Raw genomic sequence first — 12,750 nt, forward strand, 5'->3', positions numbered from 1 at the left:
GAGAGACAGAGAGGAAATAGAGAGGAGAAAGAGAGGAGAGGAGAGAGAGAAGAGAGAGAGAAGAGAGAGAGGACAGATAGGACAGAGAGAGAAGAGATAGGAGAGAGAAAATAGACAAGAGAGAGAGGAGAGAGGAGAGAGAGAAGAGAGGAGAGAGGACAGAGAGGACAGAGAGGAGAGAGAGAGGAGAGGAAAGAGAGAGGAGAGAGAGTAGAGAGAGTAGAGAGAGGACAGAGGACAGAGAGAGGAGAGAGAATAGAGAGGACAGAGAGGACAGAGAAGACAGAGGACAGAGAGAAGACAGAAGACAGAGAAGACAGAGAAGACAGAGAGGAGACAGAGAGGAGAGAGGAGATAGGACAGAGAGGAGATAGAGGACAGAGAGGAGAGAGAGGACAGAGAGGAGAGAGAGGACAGAGGAAGTCGGGAGAGGACAGAGAGGAGAGAGAGGACATAGAGGAGAGAGAGAGGACAGAGAGGAGAGAGAGATGAGAGAGAAGAGAGAAGAGAGAGAGGAGAGAGAGAAGAGAGGTGAGAGGACAGAGAGGAGAGAGAGAGAGGAAGAGAGAGGACAGAGAGGAGAGAGAAGAGAGAAGAGAGAGAGAAGAGAGAGAGGAGGAGAGGAGAGAAGAGAGAGGGCAGAGAGGAGAGAGGACAGAAGAGGACAGAGATTAGAGAGAGGAGAGAGGAGAGAGAGGAGAGAGAGGACAGAGAGGAGAGAGAGAAGAGAGAGAAGAGAGAAGAGAGATGAGAGAGGACAGAGAGGAGAGAGAGAGGAGAGAGAAGAGGAGAGGAGAGAGAGAAGAGAGAGAGGACAGAGAGAGGAGAGAGAGAAGAGAGAGGAGAGAGAAAAGAGAGAGAGGACAGAGAGGAGAGAGAAGAGAGAGGAGAGAGAGAAGAGAGAGAGGAGAGAGAGAGGACAGAGAGGAGAGAGAGATGAGAGAGAAGAGAGAGGAGAGAGAGATGAGAAGAGAGAGGACAGAGAGGAGAGAGAAGAGAGAAGAGAGAGAGAAGAGAGAGAGAGGGAGAGGAGAGAAGAGAGAGGGCAGAGAGGAGAGAGGACAGAGAGGACAGAGATTAGAGAAGGAGAGAGGAGAGAGAGGAGAGAGAGGAGAGAGAGGACAGAGAGGAGAGAGAGGACAGGAGAGGAGAGAGAGAAGAGAGAGAAAGAGAAGAGAGATGAGAGAGGACAGAGAGGAGAGAGAGAGGGAGAGAGAGAGGAGAGGAGAGAGAGAAGAGAGAGAGGACAGAGAGAGAGAAGAGGAGAGGAGAGAGAGAAAGAGAGAGAGGACAGAGAGGAGAGAGAAGAGAGGGAGAGAGAGAAGAGAGAGAGGAGAGAGAGAGGACAGAGAGGAGAGAGAGATGAGAGAGAAGAGAGAGGAGAGAGAGATGAGAGAGAAGAGAGAGAGGAGAGAGAGAAGAGAGGTGAGAGGACAGAGAGGACAGAGAGGAGAGAGAGAGGAGAGAGAGAGCAGAGAGAGAGGAGAGAGAGAGAAGAGAGAGGACAGAGAGCAGAGAGAGGAGAGAGAAGAGAGAGAGGAGGGAGAGGAGAGAGGACAGAGGACAGAGATTAGAGAGAGAAGAGAGAGGAGAGAGGAGAGAGAGGGAGAGGAGAGGAGAGAGAGGAGAGAGAGGACAGAGAGGAGAGAGAGAAGAGAGAGGAGAGAGAAGAGAGATGAGAGAGGACAGAGAGGAGAGAGAGAGAGGAGAGAGAGGAGAGGAGAGAGAGAAGAGAGAGAGGACAGAGAGAGGAGAGAGAGAAGAGAGAGAAAAGAGAGAGAGGACAGAGAGGACAGAGAGGAGAGAGAAGAGAGAGGAGAGAGAGAAGAGAGAGAGGACAGAGAGGAGAGAGAGAGAAGAGAGAGAGAGAAAAGAGAGAGAGAGTTGCAATTTAGAAAATGTTCATGCTGTATCTCTAGCTGCCTATATGTAAATTGGTGACATGGTCGTTATAAATTCTAATGAATGGCAATCAATCACCTTTGAATTTTATTGAGTTGACAGGCGAGGAGGACAGAGGAGGCTGAAGGAGGAAAGGGGAGATTTGGAGGAAGAAGGGGAGGGAGAAAAAGGAGGGGAGAAGATGGATGGGAAAGCATGAAAGAGAGAGAAAGAGATAAAAAGAGTAACCATCTAGGTTACGGCTTCAGAAGCCTCTGTCTGCCTTTAAGCTAGTCTACAGGAGGATTCCACAGCAGGAATCTGACCCTAGACCTGCTGTTAAGCACTCAACTGTGCAGCGCAGCACCATACATCTGACAGGCTCAATGACTGCCTATGGGGGCTACCACATGATTGCCGACTCACTGATCTAAGATCAGAGAGCTCCCCCAAATTACACAATTCCTCATTTTAAAGTGGTCTATGGAATGGGAAAATTGTGATTCCCGAATTGGGTTTGCGTACAAAAGCAATAGATCACTATTTTCTAAAGTTAGCAACATATCTAAGAGTGAATGGATCCCATGTAGCCTACACTTGTTTACAGCATTGCATCCTTTTCAGGGTCAGGAAAACAGTCATTTTGTAATTTAAAGGAGAAATCTGCAGCTGAAACAATTAGAAAGCGCTCTTCCCACCACTGGTTCTGTAACAAGCTGAGGGATGGGGCTGGAGAACTACAGCCACTTCAATTCATACACAGAGCTATGGACTGAACAGATATCAAAATGATAGTTTTAACCATGTTTTGAGGCTATATCGTACTTGTTACATTTCATTTGTTTACAAACACTGGAGTAAAACAAGCTTATATTCTGGGTTCTGATGGGGTATGACAGTTGAACTAAGCTCATGAGGCATTTATAAGTTATATTCTTCAAGAATCAAATGGGTAGATATAATTGATTTATAAGTCTAAAAATGGATGTATCAACAGCAGATTGCCTGTTTAAGAGCACTATCCATATAAGCACATACAGTTCCTTAGTGAGCCTTCCCTTGTGGACATCCTCTTGCTATAGCAGAACTGTCTCTTGCATTTCTTCTCACAATATAACAAATACATGACCAACAGTATGTGGACACCTGCTAGTCGAACATCTCATTCCAAAATCATGGGCATTAATATGGAGTTGGTCCCCCCCTTTGCTGCTATAACATCCTCCACTCTTCTGGGAAAACTTTCCACTAGATGTTGGAACATTGCTGCTGGGACTTGCTTCCATTCAGCCACTAGAGCATTAGTAAGGTCGGGCACTGATGTTGGGCGATTAGGCCTGGCTCGCTGTCGGCGTTCCAATTCATCCCAAAGGTGTTTGAAGTGGTTGAGGTCATGGCTCTGTGCAGGCTAGTCAAGTTCTTCCACACCTGTTGCCACAAAGTTGGAAGCACATAATCATCTAGAATGTCATTGTATGCTGTAGCATTAAGATTTCCTTTCACTGGAACTAAGGAGCCCAAACCATGAACAACAGCCTCAGACCATTATTCCTCCTCCACCAAACTTTACAGTTGACACTATGCATTCGGCAGATGGCGTTCTCCTGGAATCCGCCAAACCCAGATGTGTCCGTCAGAATGCCAGATGGTGAGGTGTGATTCATCACTCTTGGAGAACGCGCTTCCACTGCTCCAGAGTCCAATGGCGGGGAGCTTTACACCACTCCTAGCCGACGCTTGCCATTACGCATGGTGATCTCAGGCTTGTGTGTGGCTGCTCGGCCATGGAAACCCACTTCATGAAGCTCCTGACAAACAGTTATTGTGCTGACGTTGCTTCCAGAGTCAGTTTGAAAGTCAGTAGTGAGTGTTGCAGCCGAGGAATAGAAGTTTTACGCACTACACGCTTCAGCGGTCCTGTTCTGTGAGCTTGTGGCCTACCACTTTGTGGCTGAGCCATTGTTGCTCCTAGACTTTTCCACTTGACTGTAACACTCCTTACAGTTGACCGGGGCAGCTCTAGCAAGGCAGAAATTTGACAAACTGACTTGAAAGTCACTGAGCTCTTCAGTAAGGCCATTCTACTGCCAATGTTTGTCTATGGAGATTGTGTGGCTGTGTGCTCGATTATATACACCTGTCAGGTGTTGCTGAAATAGACAAATCTACTAATTTGAATAGGTGTCCACATAGTTTTCTAGATAAAGTGTAGTCCCTTCCTTTTCCCAGTGCTCCCATTCTGTTTTCCCGAAGCAGGTAATTAAATATGACCCTTTATGTATAATTACTGTAGATGAATAGAAGAATCTGTAGGTAAATTATCATCATCATTCAGCCTCTATAGATTTGTATGGCGTTTGCAATGTATGGCAAACCATCGCTAATGAACAAAACTGGGATCATCACAACCCTACTATACAGCATGTGAAAAACTGGGATCATCACAGACTTACTATACAGCATCTGATAAACTGGGGTCATCACAGACCTACTATACAGTATCTGATAAACTGGGATCATCACAACCCTACTATACAGCATCTGATAAACTGGGATCATCACAGACCTACTATACTGCATATGAAAAACTGGGGTCATCACAGACCTACTATACAGCATCTGATAAACTGGGATCATCACAGACCTACTATACAGTATCTGATAAACTGGGGTCATTACAGACCTACTATACAGTATCTGATAAACTGGGGTCATTACAGACCTACTATACAGCATCTGATAAACTGGGGTCATCACACTCCTACTATACAGCATCTGATAAACTGGGATCATCACAGACCTACTATACAGTATCTGATAAACTGGGGTCATTACAGCCCTACTATACAGCATCTAATAAACTGGGATCATCACAGACCTACTATACAGCATCTGATAAACTGGGGTCATCACAGACCTACTATACAGTATCTGATAAACTGGGGTCATTACAGACCTACTATACAGTATCTGATAAACTGGGGTCATTACAGACCTACTATACAGCATCTGATAAACTGGGGTCATCACAGACCTACTATACAGCATCTGATAAACTGGGATCATCACAGACCTACTATACTGTATCTGATAAACTGGGGTCATTACAGACCTACTATACAGTATCTGATAAACTGGGGTCATTACAGACCTACTATACAGCATCTGATAAACTGGGGTCATCACAGACCTACTATACAGCATCTGATAAACTGGGATCATCACAGACCTACTATACAGTATCTGATAAACTGGGGTCATTACAGCCCTACTATACAGCATCTAATAAACTGGGATCATCACAGACCTACTATACAGCATCTGATAAACTGGGGTCATCACAGACCTACTATACAGTATCTGATAAACTGGGGTCATTACAGACCTACTATACAGTATCTGATAAACTGGGGTCATTACAGACCTACTATACAGCATCTGATAAACTGGGGTCATCACAGACCTACTATACAGCATCTGATAAACTGGGATCATCACAGACCTACTATACAGTATCTGATAAACTGGGGTCATTACAGCCCTACTATACAGCATCTAATAAACTGGGATCATCACAGACCTACTATACAGCATGTGAAAACGCTATATGATCATACACATCAATTAGATCACACATGTCAAACACACCCAGTATATTAGCCAATCAGCTTAAGTGTTTTGTTGCTATGTTCAGGAGTGCAGAATCCAGTCTAGAACAAGGCTCTACACTAATAATGATGTTTTGGACTGTAAAGTGGCAATTAGTGAAGTTGATATCTTTCTAATGAATTGTATAGGCTGATCATATGTGTATGGAAGAGGTGGCTTAACGTGTGTGTGTTCCTGGATGTGTTCCTGGGTGAGTTCCTGGGTATGAAGTTGGAATCCTTTTCCTGCACATCTTAACATCGGTCACCTCTCCAAATACACCCAAGAAAAGCATTAGTGCTGGTGTGTGTCTGCGTGAATAGTGACCAGAAGATCATTTGTCTGTGAGTCTGTGTGAATAGTGACCAGAAGATCATTTGTCTGTGAGTCTGTGTGAATAGTGACCAGAAGATCATTTGTCTGTGAGTCTGTGTGAATAGTGACCAGAAGATCATTTGTCTGTGAGTCTGTGTGAATAGTGACCAGAAGATCATTTGTCTGTGAGTCTGTGTGAATAGTGACCAGAAGATCATTTGTCTGTGAGTCTGTGTGAATAGTGACCAGAAGATCATTTGTCTGTGAGTCTGTGTGAATAGTGACCAGAAGATCATTTGTCTGTGAGTCTGTGTAAATACTGATCAGAAGATCATTTGTCTGTGAGTCTGTGTGAACACTGATCAGAAGATCATTTGTCTGTGAGTCTGTGTGAATAGTGACCAGAAGATCATTTGTCTGTGAGTCTGTGTGAACACTGATCAGAAGATCATTTGTCTGTGAGTCTGTGTGAATTGTGACCAGAGATAATTTGGCTGTGAGTCATTGTGAATTGTGACCAGAAGATAATTTGGCTGTGAGTCAGTGTGAATTGTGACCAGAAGATAATTTGGCTGTGAGTCAGTGTGAATAGTGTGAATAGTGTGAATAGTGACCAGAAGATAATTTGGCTGTGAGTCAGTGTGAATAGTGTGAATTGTGACCAGAAGATAATTTGGCTGTGAGTCAGTGTGAATAGTGTGAATTGTGACCAGAAGATAATTTGGCTGTGAGTCAGTGTGAATTGTGACCAGAAGATAATTTGGCTGTGAGTCAGTGTGAATAGTGTGAATAGTGACCAGAAGATAATTTGGCTGTGAGTCAGTGTGAATAGTGTGAATAGTGTGAATAGTGATCAGAAGATCATTTGGCTGTGAGTCAGTGTGAATAGTGACCAGAAGATAATTTGGCTGTGAGTCAGTGTGAATTGTGACCAGAAGATAATTTGGCTGTGAGTCAGTGTGAATAGTGTGAATAGTGACCAGAAGATAATTTGGCTGTGAGTCAGTGTGAATAGTGTGAATTGTGACCAGAAGATAATTTGGCTGTGAGTCAGTGTGAATAGTGTGAATAGTGACCAGAAGATAATTTGGCTGTGAGTCAGTGTGAATAGTGTGAATAGTGACCAGAAGATAATTTGGCTGTGAGTCAGTGTGTATAATATTTCTCACCAATGGAAATAAACACGTGGATCACAATCATGCTTAAAAGTATGTCAGAGGTACTTCACCACCACCGCCGAGCTAGCACACACGCCACCGCTAATGCTTTTCTTGTGATGCATTTACTTTCTCTCTCCATCTCTCTCTCTCCATCACGGTATGCATTTTTCAAACCTTTTTTCTTATTCAATCTCTTTTCTTAATTTTCTCTCACTTTTTATTATTTTTAACTTTATAGAAGAGAAAGTAAAGTAACCTGGACATTCCTGTCATTTTTCTTTTGGACCAGAAACTAATTGTGTAGAACAGACTCAGATAATTGACGACGTCTTAATAGACCACGTCATTTCTGCTTTGTTTAAGTTCTAGACATGACATTTCTATCTGACTGAACAGCAGCCACAGCACGTGCTTCTCTCACCTCCTCCCATTCAGCAGTGAAGGAGGGTGTTCTCTCTAGCTGGCCCCCAGGACTGGTGGTGTCCCCTGGGCTAGGGCTTCCTCTCGGCCCCTGGCCCCTGGCCCCCGACCCCCAGTGGTACTCCTCCTGAAAGAGACAGTCAACACACTTTCCATTACATCTACGTTTAACAATGGATCCATCAATTGGATCAATATCATTTATCAAATTGGACAACTGTCTGTGGCTTGAAGCAAATTCTAAGGTGAGGTTCTGTAACAGTCATTCCCCCAATGGTAACCAAACAAACGGTTACATTTACCAAGACCCACCCTCTCAGTGTAATAAGCCTGGGGCAGTACTTTTAACCGCAATTAATATTACACCTGACATTTCACACAAGATAAAGAGGGAATGGTCAAAATAACAGCACTGTTTCTCCATGAAAAGGGGATATAAACACAACAACAGACCTGTATGGGTGACACAGCCACCAGGTTGGAGTCAGACTTGGACAGTGACTTGGAGAGCTTTAGATCCAGCACACTGCGAGGTATGGATCTCATCCTGCCCAGGGTAAAGGCCCTGTCCTCGTACCCAGACCCCGGTGCCCCCTCCCTAGGTCCGCCAGCTCCCGACACACCCCCCCTCACCACCACCGCCTCCCCGTTCCAACCATATGGCGAGGAGGAGGAGGGCAAGACGCTCTGGGGGTTCTGGTTAACCCGGGTGTGGAAGATGGTGCGATAGACTACCTGAGGTTTGGGGGGTCTGTCGTCTTTGATGGGGTCTTTGGGGGTCTTCAGAGCCTTCGCCTCATTTCCTGTGTGAGGGATAATGAGGGGCGGTGGCAGTCCAATTCCTAATTCAGGGGTCTGGGTTACCGAAGTGAGGTTGCCATGGTTACCGAGGGTGGTTACCGGGCTGGTGTGGGGGTCTGAGGGGGTGTGTTTTCGGGCTTTGGGGTTGTTGTTGGAGGTGTAGAGGTGGTAGGGTGTGTCGGGCGTCTCGCAGGCCGGCGAGGAGCCGTGGAGGAGGCCGGAGAACTCTACAGGGATGAGGCTCTGTCGTCGGTCGTCTGGTAGTAGGAATGTATTGGAAGAGGCGGGGGGAGGGTTCTGCTGGTACGGCCCGTCGTCTGAGGAGAGAAAACACACACAAGGTAATGTTGGAGTGCACCACACACACATTCCAGGTCCAACATACATACACAGACCCACAGATTGGTTGCACACTGTAACCAATCTTTTGAGATCTCTCTCTCTCTCTCTCTCTCTCTCTCTCTCTCTCTCTCTCTCAGTAAAAGGTGCACCATAACCATATCCATACCATAACCATATCATAACCATATCCATATCCATACCATAACCATATCCATATCCATATCCATAACCATATCCATATCCATACCCATAACCATACCCATATCATAACCATATCCATACCATAACCATATCCATAACCATACCATACCATAACCATATCCATAACCATACCCATATCCATACCATAACCATATCCATAACCATATCCATATCCATAACCATAACCATACCCATATCCATACCATAACCATACCCATATCATAACCATATCCATACCATAACCATATCCATAACCATATCCATACCATAACCATATCTATATCATAACCATACCATAACCATACCATAACCATATCCATAACCATACCCATACCATAACCATACCCATATCCATACCATAACCATATCCATATCATAACCATACCATAACCATACCATAATCATATCCATAACCATACCCATATCCATACCATAACCATAACCATATCCATACCATAACCATAACCATATCCATACCATAACCATATACATACCATAACCATATCCATAACCATACCCATACCATATCCATAACCATACCCATACCATATCCATATCCATACCATAACCATATCCATACCATAACCATATACATACCATAACCATATCCATAACCATACCCATACCATAACCATATCCATAACCATATCCATAACCATACCCATATCATAACCATACCCATATCCATACCATAACCATATACATACCATAACCATAACCATACCCATATCCATATCCATACCCATATCCATACCATAACCATATCCATATCATAACCATACCATAACCATATCCATAACCATACCCATATCCATATCATAACCATACCATAACCATATCCATACCATAACCATATCCATAGCCATATCCATACCATAACCATATCCATACCATAACCATATCCATATCCATACCATAACCATATCCATAACCATAACCATATCCACACCATAACCATATCCATACCATAACCATATCTATACCATAACCATACTATAATCATATCCATATCCATATCCATACCATAACCATAACCACACCATAACCATATCCATACCATATCCATAACCATACCCATACCCATATCCATACCATAACCATACCCATACCCATACCATAACCATATCTATACCATAACCATATCCATACCCATACCCATAACCATACCATACCCATATCCATACCATAACCATACCATAACCATACCCATATCCATACCCATAACATAACCATATCCATACCATAACCATATCATAACCATACCATAACCATATCCACACCATACCCATACCATACCCATACCATAACCATACCATAACCATACCATAACCATACTATAATCATATCCATATCATAACCATATCCATACCATAACCATAACCATATCCATACCATAACATAACCATATCATAACCATACTATAATCATATCCATAACATAACCATATCATAACCATACTATAATCATATCCATATCATAACCATATCCATACCATAACCATATCCATACCATAACATAACCATACTATAATCATATCCATACCATAACCATATCCATACCATATCATAACCATACTATAATCATATCCATATCATAACCATACCCATATCATAACCATATCCATACCATAACCATATCCATACCATAACATAACCATATCATAACCATACTATAATCATATCCATAACATAACCATATCATAACCATACTATAATCATATCCATAACCATAACCATATCCATACCATAACATAACCATATCATAACCATACCATAACCATACCCATACCATAACATAACCATATCCATATCTATACCATAACCATATCATAACCATACCATAACCATACCCATACCATATCCACACCATACCCATACCATACCCATACCATAACCATACTATAATCATATCCATATCATAACCATATCCATACCATAACCATAACCATAACCATATCCATACCATAACATAACCATATCCATACCAATCTAGAAAAACACACAGCAATACAGAGGAAAGAGGATCTATGTTAAAACTAGAGAAAAACACATCAGAATCAGGATTAACAGAGATAGTTCAAATAAAGGTTAAAAACAAGAGAGAGACAGAGAGAAGAATGATAGACGGAAACATACATCTGCTGCTGCCCTGTCAAGATGCAGGCTCCTACGTACACACTACACATCTCCTAACAGAGGTCTGACACGGCTGCCTGGTCAACATCACTGTGTGTGTGTGTGAGAGAATAGAGAGAGAAGAGAGAGAGAAAAGAGAGAGAGAGAGAAGAGAGAAAAGAGAGAGAGAAAAGAGAGAGAAAGAGAGAAAAGAGAGAGAGAAAAGAGAGAGTGAGAGAGAAAGAGATAGAAAAGAGAGAGAGAAAGAGAGAGAGAGAAAAGAGAGAGAAAGAGAGAAAAGAGAGAAAAAATAGAGAGAGAGAAAAGAAGGAGTGAGAGAGAAAAGAGAGAGAGAAAGAGAGAGAAAGAGAGAAAAGAGAGAGAGAGAGAGAGCGAGAGAAAAGAGAGAGTGAGAGAGAGAGAGAGCACATGTGTGATGTGTCAGTGTGTCTGGCCCATTGACTGAGTTCTGTGAGGTGTACTTAGAGCCAAATGGATGCTTTGAGAGAGACAGCCACTGTCTCTGTGTGCAGTGGGGTGAAAGAGGGATTGGGAGACAGAGAGAGGAGAGTCTATCTGGTCTAACTCAGAAAGAGAGCTGGCCCGTATATCTATGTATGTGTGTATGTGTGTGATTCTGCCCGGGGATGGTATACAGTGTTCTACTTAGTCTTCGTGCACGTACAGTGTCATCCTGAGGTCGCGGAGTATATTTTCTCTCAAATTGAAATTTCCAAAGCTTTATTGTCCATTCTTTTCATACACTTCAATATTCACCACATATTCACAATGAGATTTGAGAGAGATTAAACTCAATAAACAGACAAACAGATATTCAGCCAAAAGGAGCTGTGTGTATCAGTGTGTGTAATATCAGTGAGCAAAACGATGATCAGCAGGACAACATGGTCTGTGTGCGTGTGTATAACCAAGTATAATACCATGGTGGATACACAGACATTTACACAGTACCATGGTGGCTACACAGATAATTACACAGTACCATGGTGGATACACAGACATTTACACAGTACCATGGTGGAAACACGGATAATTACACAGTACCATGGTGGATAACTAGACATTTACACAGTACCATGGTGGATACACAGACATTTACACAGTACCGTGGTGGCTACACAGATAATTACACAGTAAAGCTCTGAGAGGGAGACCTAATGTTACTGTATCCCACATGAGTCTGTTGGTTCTAATAATATAATTGGATAAATGTTATGCACATATGCATCTTATAATTTATAATCTATAAATACATAAAAAGATGAGTCATTAGCTGGATACATCAGGGGAGATGCTGGTGCCAGGAAATGGATAAAGGACTGGTGTGTGTGTGTGTGTGTGTGTGTGTGTGTGTGTGTATACAGTGTATTCACAAAGTATTCAGACCCCTTGGCTTTTTCCACATGTTGTTACATTACAGCATTATTCTAAAATGGATTAAATAGTTACTTTTCCTCATCAATCTATACTGCTTTACCAAGCAGAGGCAGTAACTGTTCATAGAGGGGATCTGAGAAAAATGGCTTTTATTTACCTTGGTTTAACAATAACTTTGTGTAGTTACTGCTAACATGACCCCCCCCCCCCCCCCCCCCATTTTCTTCAAAACACAATTCAATAGAGGAAGGATACTTATCCACATGATTAAGCATGTATTTAATATGAGAAAAATGGCATTAACTCATTTTCAACCAAATTAGCAGTTACTGCCTTTCTTCTAGGTAGGGCAGTATACACAATACCCCATAATGACAAAGAAAAAACTGGTTTTAAGACATTTTAGAAAATGTATATATATTTTTTTTAAATACAAAACTGAAATATCACATTTACATAAGTATTCAGAC

At 42.7% G+C, this 12,750-nt stretch overlaps 1 protein-coding gene across 1 annotated transcript in view; it reads right to left on the reverse strand.

The window, feature by feature from the left end:
- The window catches only part of LOC109884983 (ankyrin repeat and sterile alpha motif domain-containing protein 1B), a 332,614-nt gene that overhangs the window by 84,219 nt on the left and 235,645 nt on the right, over positions 1 to 12,750 (reverse strand). The window contains 2 exon segments of the mRNA XM_031798152.1: positions 7,426 to 7,551; positions 7,878 to 8,542. Of these exon segments, the coding sequence (XP_031654012.1) occupies positions 7,426 to 7,551; positions 7,878 to 8,542 (791 nt within the window).

This window comes from Oncorhynchus kisutch, linkage group LG19, assembly GCF_002021735.2.
Source record: "Oncorhynchus kisutch isolate 150728-3 linkage group LG19, Okis_V2, whole genome shotgun sequence".
NCBI lineage: Eukaryota > Metazoa > Chordata > Actinopteri > Salmoniformes > Salmonidae > Oncorhynchus > Oncorhynchus kisutch.